The sequence below is a fragment of the Octopus bimaculoides genome, chromosome 3 (genome assembly GCF_046866305.1).
Source record: "Octopus bimaculoides isolate indiv1 chromosome 3, ASM4686630v1, whole genome shotgun sequence".
NCBI classification, from domain to species: domain Eukaryota; kingdom Metazoa; phylum Mollusca; class Cephalopoda; order Octopoda; family Octopodidae; genus Octopus; species Octopus bimaculoides.
In genome coordinates, this window is record NC_142930.1 from 25,605,369 (window position 1) to 25,620,470 (window position 15,102).

The following is a 15,102-nucleotide window of genomic DNA, read 5'->3' on the forward strand; positions in this document are numbered from 1 at the left end:
TAAGACAATACTTAGAGAATAATTTCAATACAAGATATGTTAGAATAAAGTTTTAACATTCAAATATTGATAAAGTTACAATATTTTTTTTTTTTTGTAATTTCAATTTATAGTAAGATAATTTGATATTAGTAGAACTGAGTGCCTTAAAGTTGAAATCCTACTGGAACTGACAAGATAATGAAGAAATACAGAAATGTCAACATCAACAAAAATGACATTTGTAGTTACCTCTGAATAAAAGCTAATGTGAGAGAGTTAACTCCTGCTAGCTGTCCATATCAACTCATAACCTTGTAAAATGACTTGAATGGAGAGAATTAGATTGAAGAAAATTATGTCTGGGAAGTTATCAGTTATCTTTATGGTTATGATAATGAAATATTTTATGGTTAAGAAATACTGAATTTCTCATGAGCTTAAGACAGAGTATTGGAAAATAAGATAGCTTTCAGATTAAAAACTATTATCAGTTATGGAAACTTTTCAAAGGGAAAAGTATATAGACTTCACCTAATGTAAAAATTGTTTTATTTTCTTCCATATTATTGCTTTTTGCTTTCTTAATTTTTTTTTCAAACATGCATAAAAATCAAGAAAATTTTTCATTTTAATATAATTTCTCTATACTATATTCACTGGGTGAAACAAAATAATACACCATTTCAGTCTTGTTATGTCAGTAAAATAAATCTATGGTCATGGTTGGTAAAATACTTTTCATAGTGTTACAGTGAGTATAATGTTGATGATGATGGTGACCTTAAACTAGATCTTTTATTTCTTTTATTTTTCTAAAGGCATGAGTAATATAGTTAAGTAGTGAAGGCATACACACTGCATGAAGCATTAAAAATTTGAAGTAGGTTCAAATATGCAGTCAGACAAAAATAATAGTAGTTGGTATTTTTCTATAAGTATTCAATGATCATGTCCTGAGCTGAATTGAATTGCCATTTCTTCTAAGCACTTAATATACCATGTGGCTGAATCACAATTGAAAGTCATCAAACAGTTCCTTTTGAGAATAACTAAATCTCCTCCAAATATGTGTGAGTTCTTCATTATAGGAGATCATAAGGGATGCAACCATAATCAGCAGATGCTCAGGAAACAATGGCAATGAAGGAGTTTCTAATATGCAAAACAAATTGGCAGCTTTCGAGTTTCTTTTCTTGTTTATACTTTGTTAGGGTTTGCTGATCTGCAAAACTATTCATGTATGTTTATATATACAAATACATACATGTGTGTGTACATATGTGTAGGTGGAACTATTTGGTCTTTCATCTATATTTCTATTCATACTTGCATATAATATAGTTCCTAATATATGAAGAATTCCATATTCAAGTATTTCCTCTAAATACAAAGGCTACTTCTCGAGTAAACTTGAAAACTCTTACAATGGAGCCATCAATAAAAAATACAATTCTATATATACTGAAACAAAAAAAAAGACAGAAATAAACCTATGCTTTTTTACCAACAAGAAACTAGTCTGCTTATAGTATAGAATTCTGGAGTCCTGAAACTGATGAATTATTCAAAGGTGCTTTGAGGTAATGTTTGGGTGTTGAAGATCTTTAGCAGGAAGTTAAGAAAATGCTTGAAATAATGGTAGTCAGTCTGAGAGGGGTCTGAGGTGTAAGATGGGTGAGGTAGAGCTTGATGGCCCGCTTCATTCAATTTTTGCAGAATCTTTGCAAGATATGTGGTCAAGTATAATAGAGAAGAAGTGATATATTTTGATTGACCAGTGCTAGACATAAACATTACAATTCTTGGTGCATGTTGTTGATTTCTTGACAATACTTCTCTGCTGTGATGGTTTCATCAGGATTCAAGAAATAGAAATGGATGATTCAATTTGCCAACAACAAAACAGTGACCATAACCTTCTTTTGATATAGCTCCATTTTGGGAGAGTGTTTTGGTACTTCACCTTGGCCAATTAATTAGGGTGGAATGTCATTGAGTGTTGTACAGAATCTATGTTTTAGCACATGTCAAAATACAACCAAGGAATGAAATCATTTTTGATGTGTAAAAAAAGTGCAGATAAAACTTCAGAAATGAGATTTTTTATTTTCATTCTGCTTGTGTAGCACTCAAAAAAGCTCAACAAATGTCAAGTGTCATCAGCTTCCAAATATGGTGTAAATGTCAACCAACTATTGAATGTTTAATTCTTCAACACACTCAAATTATTCTATGTGAGTTCAGTTCAATACTAGGCTAATTAAATGTCATTTCACTTCTGTTACTCTATTGAAAGTTTTGGGGCTAGGACAAGATATCTTGCTCCCTCCATCCCACCAGTCTCAGAAACTATGTTAGAGTCATGGGCACTATCCTTCGCTCCTAAGTAAAAGATAAAAGAAACCCAAATCTAGGATACAACATCATAAGGTCCAGTCCTTGTGGTGTAGTGGTTTGTGTACCCTGATGACCCTGAGAGCTACACCAGTGAAGTCCTCAAATAGTCATTGTCAACCTTCATAGTTCTTGTCTCTGCTATGATATTTTTCAAACTAATGTTTAGACTATGTTTGTTGACAGTCTTCTGGTCAAATGCTTGTCTAATATCTCTTGCAAGCAGTTCCCTCTGCTCTGATTTCCACTTTGAACTCATACAATAAAATTGCTCAATTTTTTTTCTCTCTTTAATTTGACAGCCTACATCCTAAAATAAACAAGAATGAACAATAAAAGTAAAACCAATAAATCAATAGACCAAAATCTCTACTCCAAAATGGTATAAAACATTAGTATAGATATAAAATTTTATTCCAAAATACATCGCTCAAAGTTTAAAATAACAAAAATCTGCAATTATTTTTGCATACACCAACCTAATCTATATAGCTGGCCTGAAAAGCTGAGTATTAGTTTACACCTATCCTACTTAGAACAATAAACTGTAGCAAGAATTCTGTTTCTTTCAGATACAAGATACAACATTTCAGAATAAAAAAATTACATCGCTTATGATTTCAATTGAAACACAACTGATAAGGTTTAAATTTTGTTTTATGAACAGTATAAAAAGTTATTTTTTCTTAGATAAAACAAGTAGAAATCAAATAAATCCCAGTTCTTCTAGTGTCAAAAGGCCTTGAATAAAACTATCAATTTCAACAAACATACACAGATAATTTAACCGTTAAAATTAGAGCAGCTTTCACTGAAATGAATCATTTGAAAACAATTTCCATTGTTGATAGTTTTTTTTTCTTTTTAAATAAATATTTTTTTAACAATCAACAGATATTCATGAAGCATTTGAATTAATAAATGACAGAGAAAATTTTTTAAAACTGAAAAAGATAACTGATATTATAATGAAAAGAAATTTTTCAGCATAATAAAAAAAGGAGAAAATATGCAGCCACAAAAATTAATCAAAGACAATGTTAATAATGATAACAGCATTTTCCTACAGTTTCTATAAAAACTTGGCTAACAAATAGAAGGAAAGCAGCAAAAAAGCTTATAAAAATATTAAGGCACTTTAAAAATATGTAGTCATTAAATTCCAAATACATTGAAATAAATGACTGAGATAATAATTATTCTTTTTCAATGAAATAATAAAGAGTGAAAAAAGTAGAAGTGAAGAGAAATAGAAGTGAAAAGGATTGGAAATGATAACATATTGTTCCGTAAAAATTCTATCACTCGTAGAAATCTCACTAAGCCAGGCAATGAATCATAACAAGGAATGAGTGCAAACTAATTACAAAGCAAAAACATGAATCACTTTCCAAATTTTAAACAGTAGGCATTGGATAATTGTTGGCAATCCTCGTATTTTTCCTTTTTCTTTTCTTTGTATTTCTTCAAAAGGAAATCTATATTCAGAAGCCATACATTTTTAACAGAATTAAAATAATGGATGAGTAATCCTAGCCCTTTCATACATAGGAATAAATGTAAAATTCTTTATGAATGCTATCCATACGTAACAAAAAATATCACACTGATACATTTTCTATGATTTAAAAAAAAAAGAAAAAATAACATGCTAATGCACAATTTCTAAATCAAGTGCAATTCCATTTTACAGACTTTATCTCAAATTAATTGTGGATATCTATCTGTTCATTGTGGTGATAATATTTAATGATATAAATTACATTTGTATCATGGAAACTTGCAGGCAGAAACCACATGAAAACTTGCCCATTTGGAACATGATTTATAACACCAGCACAATATTATTATTTTCACAATTATTTCTAAAACTACAAAAATAAATAAATTGCTATTATATTACTTTCATATTGGAATAAAATACATTCTGTGTGCAGATAAGGTAATTTTTGTCATTAATTCTGTTTTTGTCTCTGCCAAAAATTTTGAGTCAACTGATTTTTCAACCTTGTCTAAAGAGAAACTTCATTACAAAGAAAAGACTAAGCAAAAATAGACAAACTGAACACTAAAAAGTACGTTCCAGATAAGCAAAGAAATAGTAAAATTCATGCTGACAGGAAATAATGCTTATTACAATTTATGAACACAAGACACAAACACATATTCAGTCCTTGTTTACTATCACCAAAAACAAATAAAATAGAAAAAAATCCTTGTAATAAATTAAAGTTCTCATAATGTCCTCTTCACAATAACCAGTCATAAAGAATTATCAGTCATGGTAATCTAAACCAGATCTTTTTTAAAAAGTGAATATGATAGCTTCCATATGGTAAATTTCATTTATGGTATTTAAAAAATACAAAGTTTGAAATTCAATGAAAATAACTAAAATTAGTTAATACGTAAATCAAAACAAAATATGGGGTGTCACAACACAACCATTTTTGCCATGACTTGTATCAGAAATTTTCTGTAAATTGTTCAAAAACTGTTTTTAACTTTTCAGTTCAATCTTTTTTAAGCTCAGACAAAAATCTTATATTTCCAATCTCATATATAACTGTTTTATCAATGAACATTAAATTATTCCCTTCAATAAAAGACATAATATGCAAAGAAGCATAATCTGGCAACTTATCCTAACAAGAAAAGCACAAAGGCCAATGAAACCCAGATATATAACTAAGAGTATATCTATAAATAGAAAAATTATTATTTCTAAATCTCTCAACAAGAGACATTTAGTAACAGTACTCTAAAGTAAAGATTATTTGCCAACATAATGGGGCAGTCCCAGTTGGGACGAATGTTACTGTTATTTAGCCCCAGGAAACATCATCTCCAGCTGGCTATATCTATGGCAGCTGAATAATCACATAATATGAAAGTATGCTATTTCTGAAAAACAAAGCCTTCAATAAGTGGCAAATTCGTTAAAGAAAGAACAAAAGGCTTTGTGGTATTTTTCCAACTCTCTAAGCTCCGAGTTCAAATACTATAGAGGTCAACTTCATTCTACTTCCTTTCAGAGTTGATAAAATTCTGTCAGTTCACCACTTTGGAGTGTTACATCACTGGATGGGATGCCTTATAGCATTTGTTCTGGCTGTTTGTGTCTTATGGGTCCATATCAGACATTTATGAACTCTACACATCATCATACCCCTCAGTACTAGCCACTTCACTCATATTGCTAAACATTGTTTGGATGCAGGTAATTTTCCATCGCAACTAGAACCAGTGGGATTAGACTACGGGGAAAATAAAAAATTAGGCAGCATCATAATCTTCCTGTTCTGAACCAGCAAATTTCTAATCTAGGATGCAGTCTACAGCAACACTTTCTCCAGCATCAACCTGGTGGAATCAGCATCAGACCCAAACTTCATTGCCCACTAGGCAGAGGATTGCTAGTTACTTTCTCGTAAAATTTTTTTTCAAACCTATAGTAATTTAAACATCCAGAATTTTGAACTCCTCCCAGCTACCTTTCTACTCAATCTCATTTATCTTTTTCTTGTTTCAGTCATTAGACTGCAGCCATGCTGGGGCACCACCTTGTGTATAGTTGGTTATATCAACCCAGTATTTGACTGGTACTTAATTCTATGAAGCCTGGAAAAGTCAACAAACCAACTTAACCACGCAGCCATACCTGTATCTATTTTATATTAAAGTATCCCTTAAATGTCTTTCTATATCAATTAAATCAAGTACATCTTATTTTTGTGGGCAAAAGTTTACTTCAACTGTACAGACAAAGCCATTCATAAAGATCTTAGGAGATATGAATACAAGATTCAGTTATAGTCCTGTTATGTGACATTTACAACTTATTCAAGTTCAAACAAGATCAGATCTGATTCATATCTATGAACAGCTAGATCTATATGTCAGAAGCTGTAATCTCTATAAGATCAGACTAGAAAATCTGCAGAAAATACTAAAGCAACTAAAAAATATGGTATTACACTAAAAAAAAGATGCAATGTTTTTATTTTCTATAGCAAGGGATACTATTCAATTGCCTGTAATAATAAATCCAAGTATATATTGTATTTAAAAATATATTTGATATTTATTTCTAACAAAGACACATGATCTTACACTTGAAGGAAAGGTTATATCTTTTTTATCTTTTTCTTGTTTCAGTCATTAGACTGCAGCCATGCTGGGGCACCACCTTGTGTATAGTTGGTTATATCAACCCAGTATTTGACTGGTACTTAATTCTATGAAGCCTGGAAAAATGAATGACAAAAATAGTCCTCAGAACATAAAAGGTTGTAACTAATAACCTCAAGGTGTTTTATTTGATGCAGTAATAATTCTACCAAGCCACCGCATTATCGTTTTTCGTCATCATTATCATTTTAACATCCACTTTTTTCCATACTTGCATGGGACAGGCAGAATTTATTGAAATAGATTTTCTATGTCTGGATGCCCTTCCAGTTGTTAACCCACTTTTGTTGCCATGACCTAACACTGCTGACATTCATCTACAACTATCATACAATGTCAGGACAGAGAGGCACAAACACCTACACATATAATATTGGGTTGACAAGAAATAGAGAAGTGATGAACGTTAGGGGATGAATAAGCAACAAGAATAGGTAAGATCAACAGCCATCTATTTTTATTGGTACAAGAATGTAAAATGCTTATAAAAAGGGCTTTTACTGAAGTGATATAAAGTTTTCTTAAAGCATAATCAAATATTAGTTTGCACAGAGACAAGTTGTCTTACTGCATGCAGCTCTTGTGATTTTCTTATTAAACAAAAAAGAAGAAAATTAAAAAGTTCAAAGTTTCAAAGAGAAGTAAATGTAACGAATTAACATAGCTTCACAAAATGAATATAATTTCTGAAAATTACTTACGTGTTTTATAAATCTGCATGGCTTTCTTCCCTCCACAGTAAAATCGAAAATCTGTAGGACACTCTTTTGAACACTTTCTTTCTTCAACTTGTTTTATATGAGCATTGTTAGGCGTGCAATAACATTGGTTACTATAATTAAAGATATTTTAATGCAAATTAAACAGACGAGGAGTTAAAATGATAATTGATCTGTGTCATAGCAAGGACTCCCAGCACCCAAGGGATTAGGACAAAGACACTTTTGATTCTCCCACTTTCATTAATATGCATGATATCAAATCAAATGTTGTACCCCTTTACACTTGTACTAGGAGGGCAATGCCTCCTCATACAATACCTCAGTGAATTATTTCAGTCCTTGAGGTAAATAGGAACCCTGAAAAAACTACATTAAACCTAGATAAACAGTAAGATCACTATTTAATTGACAAATGTCTTATCAGCTTTAAGTGTTAATTTCAAATATTTCTTATTGAAATACTTATACTATAATCTACTTTAATACTAAGGTTGACTTGATAGGAATTAAATGACTTGAGTGGTTGACATTAGGAAGGAAATAACTAAATTTATGAAATCCTTCAATCAGTACTACACTGAAATTTGGATTCAAAAGCTGAATTCTGTAAGAAAATAAAACTATTACTTTGTATGTTCATAGTCTATCTAAGTACATGCTTCAAATCTATTATTTACAGTTCCTAAACATAAGTTTTTGGTTGTTGTCAAAAAGCTTACATGAAACATTGTAACTAAATGACTCTGATTCACCTTCAAGAAACAGAATAGCCTAGAGTTAAAATATTTTATATATATATATATATATATATATATATATATATACAAGTTGCATATAGTTTTAGTTTTGAATTAAAATTGTTACAGAACTGCCTTTCATTCTTCCATTTTCTATTTCAGTATGGATGTTTTTTGAGGTTTTTCCCAATTTTGAAAATCTGGAATCTTGCACATTAAGCAATTTGAAAATTTTAGGAGAAATGCTGAATGTAATAAATAAAGTTGAGAAAGCAACTGATCAGTAAAAGTGTATGATATATGCAAGAAAGAGATTACTTTTCTGACATGAAGATTTAATGTAAATAAACAGAACATGGAAAGATATTTAATTGACAGGGAGAATACTAGTCAAAAATACCTGTAATAGAGACTGACTAAGGAACACTTAACAGAAGTGGAGGAATAGTTCTGATTTGAAAATGTTAGACTTTACATGTCAATGGATGTGGAAGAGAATACATAGAAATTGCTGTAAAATCTCTATTTTAAAAACATATATACTCTTTACTTTTTTACTCTTTTACTTGTTTCAGTCATTTGACTGCGGCCATGCTGGAGCACCGCCTTTAGTCGAACAAATCGACCCCAGGACTTATTCTTTGTAAGCCTAGTACTTATTCTATCAGTCTCTTTTGCCGAACCGCTAAGTTGGGAAAAAATACTAAAACAGCGATGCATGATGTTGGAGTAATTGTCTTTTATAGCTGGATGCCCTTCCTGTTACAAACCACTCAACAATGAACAAAAGAATGACGAGGAATAAGCAATCAAGAAATAAGAAAAAACAGTATATATTTTGTATATGATGATCTGATTAATAGGTTCCTTTTTATATTTGTTTTCTTTATTTTTTTCATTTGGTTACCTATATCTATATAATAAATCTACTCAACCAGAGTTGGCTTGTGGTATCCACCAACAGTCACCTTAGTAATAAAACTTTGATCTTCAAGTAAAATGATTTAATCTAAAAATATATTTATTAAACATTAATCCTGACACTAGTTCAAAACATTACTTTACTCAAATCATCAGCAAGGTCTTCATGATTATATACCTTCATATTAACAGTGAGGTCAGCTCTCTGAATGCACTAATTGAGAATGCCTCCAAATTTATCTCCAATAAGTACAGAGCAATGTTTAGTATAAGTAGATGAGAGATACCTTTTCACTGCATATGATGCCAGTTTATTGCAAGTAATATTCTCAAGTAACCCAGTACTTATTCCTGACAACTAGATAAACTAATTCATGCAAAATTAAGTGTACTGCTTAAATGTGCAATAAAATAACTGCATAAGATCTGAATCCATACTTCTACTAAATGTTACATGAAGAAAGGGTTAAGATAAACCTGCTAGAACTGGTTTGAAATTCGTTTGCACTGATCTATTTCTGGCATCTTCAATTACAAGTGCAATTTCCATGCATAAGTTTGTATTCAGTTCCGATTTTAAAATATAATCAACATTACTTTCCACATTTCTCTGGTCAACAGAATTTAATACTAGAAAAATTTAAAAGTAACTAGTTGAATGGATGACTGATATAACTAAATTTCCAGAACTAATAGCTATACCAACCTATACCAACATGAACACAAAATCAGTTTCTCTTATAACAATGAAAGATTCTCAATACATCCTATTTATTAAGCCAAATAATCTAAGCAAATGATGATGATGAATTAGAACTGGTTTAACTGAAACTAATTAGCACTGCATATTTTGGTAATACTTTCAGGTTACCAGATTGAAGTAGTATTTAGCTTGGGTTTGGACTGAAACATTTTTTTCTTTTTAAAATTCATTTAGAAAGCTCTAAAATCTTGGTTAGATTACAGTCAAAACAATCGACCTTTTCATTAATGTATAAGAATATTATTTTCATAGAGACGCACGTGTAGCTGTGTGGTAAGAAGCTTGCTTCCCAATCACATGGTTCTGGGTCCAGTACCACTGCATTCACCTTGGGCAGGTGTCTTCTACTATAGGCTTGGACTAACCAAAGGCTTGTGAGTGGATTTGTTAGACAGAAACTGAAAGAAGCCTATTATATATATGTATATATAAATATCTATGTGTGTGTGTTTTCATGTCTGTGCTTCACAACCAGTGCTGGTGTGTTTGCATTCCTTGTAACTTGACAGTTTGGCAAAAGAGACTGATAGAATAAGTACCAGACTTTAAAAAATAAGTACTGGGGTCAACAGATTCAACTAAAAATTCTTCAAGGCAGTGCCCCTGTGTGGCCACAGTCTAATGGCTGAAACAAGTAAACAATAAAAGAAGATGCCTTTCTAATATCTTTGCTACTAAAGAAGATATGATTGATTAAAGAAGAGAAATTTAAACCAGATAACAAAATTAGGATGAATATACTGCAATGATTCAGTTCTGTATTCAGTGGAGATGTTCATGCATGACTAAAGAATACTTTCAATACACTGTTGTTTCTATTTATTTGTTCACCAGAACCAGAAGGTTGTCTCATCCCTGCCAGATAAAGGAGAGCAAGATGAGAAAGAATCAGAGCAAGAAAGAATATTAGAAAATGGTAAGTGCAAAAGGATGATAGAGGAGTAGCATGGAAAAAGGTATTAATTAAAATGGAAAGTGTGAAATATCAATGATGTTAAGTTGAATATTATATTTACCCATTTCTAACTCCAGCATAAAGTATGTTATAACTTTGACATTTCAAAATGCAATCTTCCAAAGTAAGCTCGTTAGAATTGTATAAATTATAAAAGGAAAACTTTTCCTCAAATGTTTCAAAACAACCAAGATAGTCAGCTGTATGAAAATAGAAATTATGTCAAATATCAATATAGAAGTAATATAGCTATAAATCTAAAAGTATACTTCTGTTAAAATCTATGCTTGTATTTTCTAGAAATTTTAATGAAGCACTGCCAAAGATCTGTTATAGAAGTACATCACTTCCCCTCTAAGCAAGATGGCACTTTCATATCATCATTATCATCATCACCATTGTTTTATAATAGAATGTAAAACTCAGAATGTCTGAGAATCTGTGTACAGATATTACCTGTTTTTCAGAAGAGAATAAAAAAAGATTACCATTAAGACACCAGCATGCTTGTGTAGTCAAGAAGCTTGCTTTTCAACCACATGCTTTTAGATTCAGTCCCACTACATGGAACTTTGAGAAAGTGTCTTCTATTATAGCCCCCAGACCCACCAACATCTAAGTGAATTTGGTAGACAGAAACTATGGGGAGCCCATCATATGTGTGTGTATGTGTGTTTGTCCCCCCCCCCCCCCACTACCACCACTTGACAATCAAAATACTTGTTAGAACTGATATCATAGTTGAGAGGTTATTTAAGATAAAGTGTTAGTTTATACTAGAGACAATGGTGAAACAACATCACTTAGCTTTCAGTAGCCTGATTGTTCTATCAATAAATCAATATTATGTAATAGATAGCATTAATATTTGAAAATAAATATTTAACTGTCATTCATTCTTCCAGATTTGATCAAAATACATACCAGTAATATTCTGAGATTAGTCCAACCCATGTCAGCATGGAAAACAGACATTAAATAATGATGATGATGATGATGATGATGATGATGATGCTGAGGTCAATTCAGTCAACTATACTATTTTACTCTCTTAAAAACTCAGCTTTATGTCCAGTCAAAAGAAATCAGATTATATTTCTAATATTTATTAATGAGAATACCTGAGAAAAATGTTATTTCTCGAGAAATTAAATTTAAAAACACTCATAGAAAAAAATACAGTGATTCATAAGAAGCAAAAATTTAAATTGGAGAAAATAGTTTACATCAAACTGAGACTGTCAAAGACTGAAAAAATTTAAGCAAACAGTACATATATATAACATTAAAACAAATAATTTCTAATTACAGATTTTAATTTATAATTATTTTATTAATAACTCTGTACTTATTTGTAATTATAAATATTTTCAATGTTATAAAGAAAAATATTTAGAAAGTCTATACACTTACCATCTGTATAAAGAGACATTCGTTTTGATATACTTTGAAAGTATGTATTACACCGGATGGTTTTATTAATGAAACCTTGAAGTGTATTGGTACTTTGAGGAACAGTACATTGTTTCCGTTTTTCTTAAGAAGAAAATTACAATTTTTTTAATATAACATTGTCTTTTTGTATATAATATTTTTTTACATTGAATAGTTGTTTTCATTTGGATGCAAAATAACATACAGGCATAAGTGATTAAAAAAACATTGGAATTTAGAGAATTCAATATGAATGTATTGAGAAATAAATATCAGCTGATAATAACATCAAAATAATGAACATTGTAATAATTTTATATTTGTTTTTTATAGGCTATCATGAGATGGGAATATCAATGCAACTGCTGCTTCTCTCAACATATTTTTCTTCAAAGCCATATCCCTTGAGAAGACTTTTTGTTAGTTCAGTCTTGTCTCAACTTTTCCTGTTTTAACTAAAATGCAATTACTAGACACACATGTCTTTATTCAGTTCTATGTGTATTGAAGTTATTATCCTCCAACTTCTACACATCCTAACTGTTTTCTTATCTAGTTTTCACAGCTTTTACTTCTTTCATTCATAATAAAATTTACATTATAGATATTCTCTCATTTCATTTATGGTAATGAGTAGCTAATGATATAACTTTATAGATTCAAACAAAAGAAATTGCATAATTTATTAGTTACATTCTCTCAGAAGACATTATAATCCATTCTCAATATTTCTACTGTTTTTACTCTAACAGATTTAATTTAAATTGTGTCAGTTTTAATATTCAGACTTGTCGGATCTTTACCCTTTGAATGGCACATCAAGAAATTAATTTTTTTGTAACTAAACACTTTCAAACTTCGGACACTGGTAGAATGTGTCGTATAAAACATCTGTAGTGACGTCATATGGCGCCAAAAAGGCATAGTCGCCATTACTGCATCTTTAACTACGCATGCGTGGATTTCAACATCCAAGCGTTCCCGCTTCTATTCTTTCTCTTTCCACGCCAGACAGCGAAGAAGCAAGACGTCTCAACAAGCTCTCTCATCGAGTGTGGTCGAAGCAAGTTGTCTCTCCTACAATTCAACTCTAGGGACAGCTCACATCTACATTCCGACGTCTCAGCAACCAGACTTTCTCACAGGAGGCTACTCAGCAACCGGACAATTTAAGGCTGTCTATTTACCTCCTTAAATAAATATTGTTGTGTTGATTAGTTTGGAGTTCTGCGTTCCATTTATATTCTAATTTAATATAGGAAGGTAGGTGCACACCTAATGGTGTGTAACCACCATTCCTATACATCTTTTACTCTTAGTGTTGTTAAGAAAAGTTTATATTTTCAAAGTTATTTCGTGTTAAAGTTGTCTTATTTTGGTAATTTCAACCAATCAATGACGTGTATTCAGCTGAATAAAATTACTGCTGTTGTTTGTCAACAACAACTTCCGGCAGTGTATATTTCATTTGTCAGTGTTATTTATGACATATTTCATCTCAGTTACGTTTGTATGAATAAACGAGTGTATCTGAAGCATGTTTACTTCATGGCACCACCACAATCGTTCATGCATTTCTACTGCTTTTAGTTTGTTTTTTTTCCTGTTTTTCAGCTGCTATTTTCGGAAAGACATTTTTGCCCCCTCCCCTCCAATTTCTTCCTTTTTCCGTAACTCTAACCTAAAATCCTAACCCTAACCCTAAAACCCCAACCCTAAAACCCTAACCCTAACCCTAAAACCCTAACCCTAACTCTAAAACCCTATCCCTAACCCTGACCCTAAAACCCTAACCCTAACTCTAAAACCCTATCCCTAACCCTGAAACCCTAACTCTAAAACCCAAAGCTAAAACCAGAACAAACGCATGAACGATGTCATAAATAACAGTGACAAACGAAATATACACTGCCGGAAGTTGTTGACAAATAACGGCAGTAATTTTATTCAGCTGAATACACGTCATTGATTGGTTGAAATTACTGAACTACGACAACTTTAACATGAAATAACTTTGAAAATATAATTTCTCAACATCACTAAGAGTAAAAGATGTTTTATATGACACATTCTACCAGTGTCCGAAGTTTGAAAGTGTTTAGTTACAAAAAATTAATTTCTTGATGTGCCGTTCAAAGGGAAAAGCTCCGACTTGTCCCTTCCCTTTTAAAAGTTATGTTCAAACTTTAGTTCTTATATTTTTCCACTAACAACAAACAAAAATATACATATTTCAGAGATAATATAACAATAATATTTAATAAAATATACTTTTTAGAAACAGTACAACAATAATTATTTAACGAAATTTCAAAAAAATTTTTTTTTTCTTTTTGAATGTTGAATATTTTCAAAAGAAATTACTTGAAATTGAACAATTTTCTGACACATACAACTAGGGAAATAGTTTGTCTATTACAAATAAGAGCTTCTAATCTGTTTATCAAACTAGACATAGGTGATTTTACTGCAAATGCTTGAACAAGCATCCAATTAGAATCTATTACATCAAATAATAACAACTGTACTACAGAATTTGTCTTTAACTTTAAATGATTTATTTGCTGACAAAAGATGGATGTCAGTAATTTTTAAGACATAATTCAGAACACAAAGGATTCACCTTGCAAAAATGTAAACAGCAGCTTGAAAGCTAGCTATTGTGAAAAGGGAAAAGAAATATCTTCAAAACTATCTTGAATCACAGAGTGAAGTAATTAATCACCATATTTTCAAAGAGAAAAACAGTTTTTGCAGCTGAGTTCCTATTCTAGACATAACAAATTTCTTCTTATATATTTGTGATTTATATAAATAGACAAGGGAAAAATAGCAAAGAAAAATGAAAAATGTTTTGTTTTCCTTTTTTTTTTTTACATAGTCTGTAAGTTGACTCCTTTTGTTTTTAATTCCACATAGAAATAAGAGTAGGCACCATTCATGAACACTTCTATTTATCTAAATATAATAATGAAACTTTATAATTTCTATTTAGTTGAAAAG

At 30.9% G+C, this 15,102-nt stretch overlaps 1 protein-coding gene across 1 annotated transcript in view; it reads right to left on the reverse strand.

Moving 5' to 3' along the window:
- LOC106878286 (uncharacterized) overlaps positions 1-15,102 on the reverse strand; it is a 135,218-nt gene that overhangs the window by 96,558 nt on the left and 23,558 nt on the right. The window contains exons 3-5 of the mRNA XM_014927463.3: positions 12,079-12,201; positions 10,727-10,865; positions 7,269-7,399 (exon numbers count right to left, since the gene is read on the reverse strand). Of these exons, the coding sequence (XP_014782949.1) occupies positions 7,269-7,399; positions 10,727-10,865; positions 12,079-12,201 (393 nt within the window). The remainder of the gene's footprint in view (positions 1-7,268; positions 7,400-10,726; positions 10,866-12,078; positions 12,202-15,102) is intronic.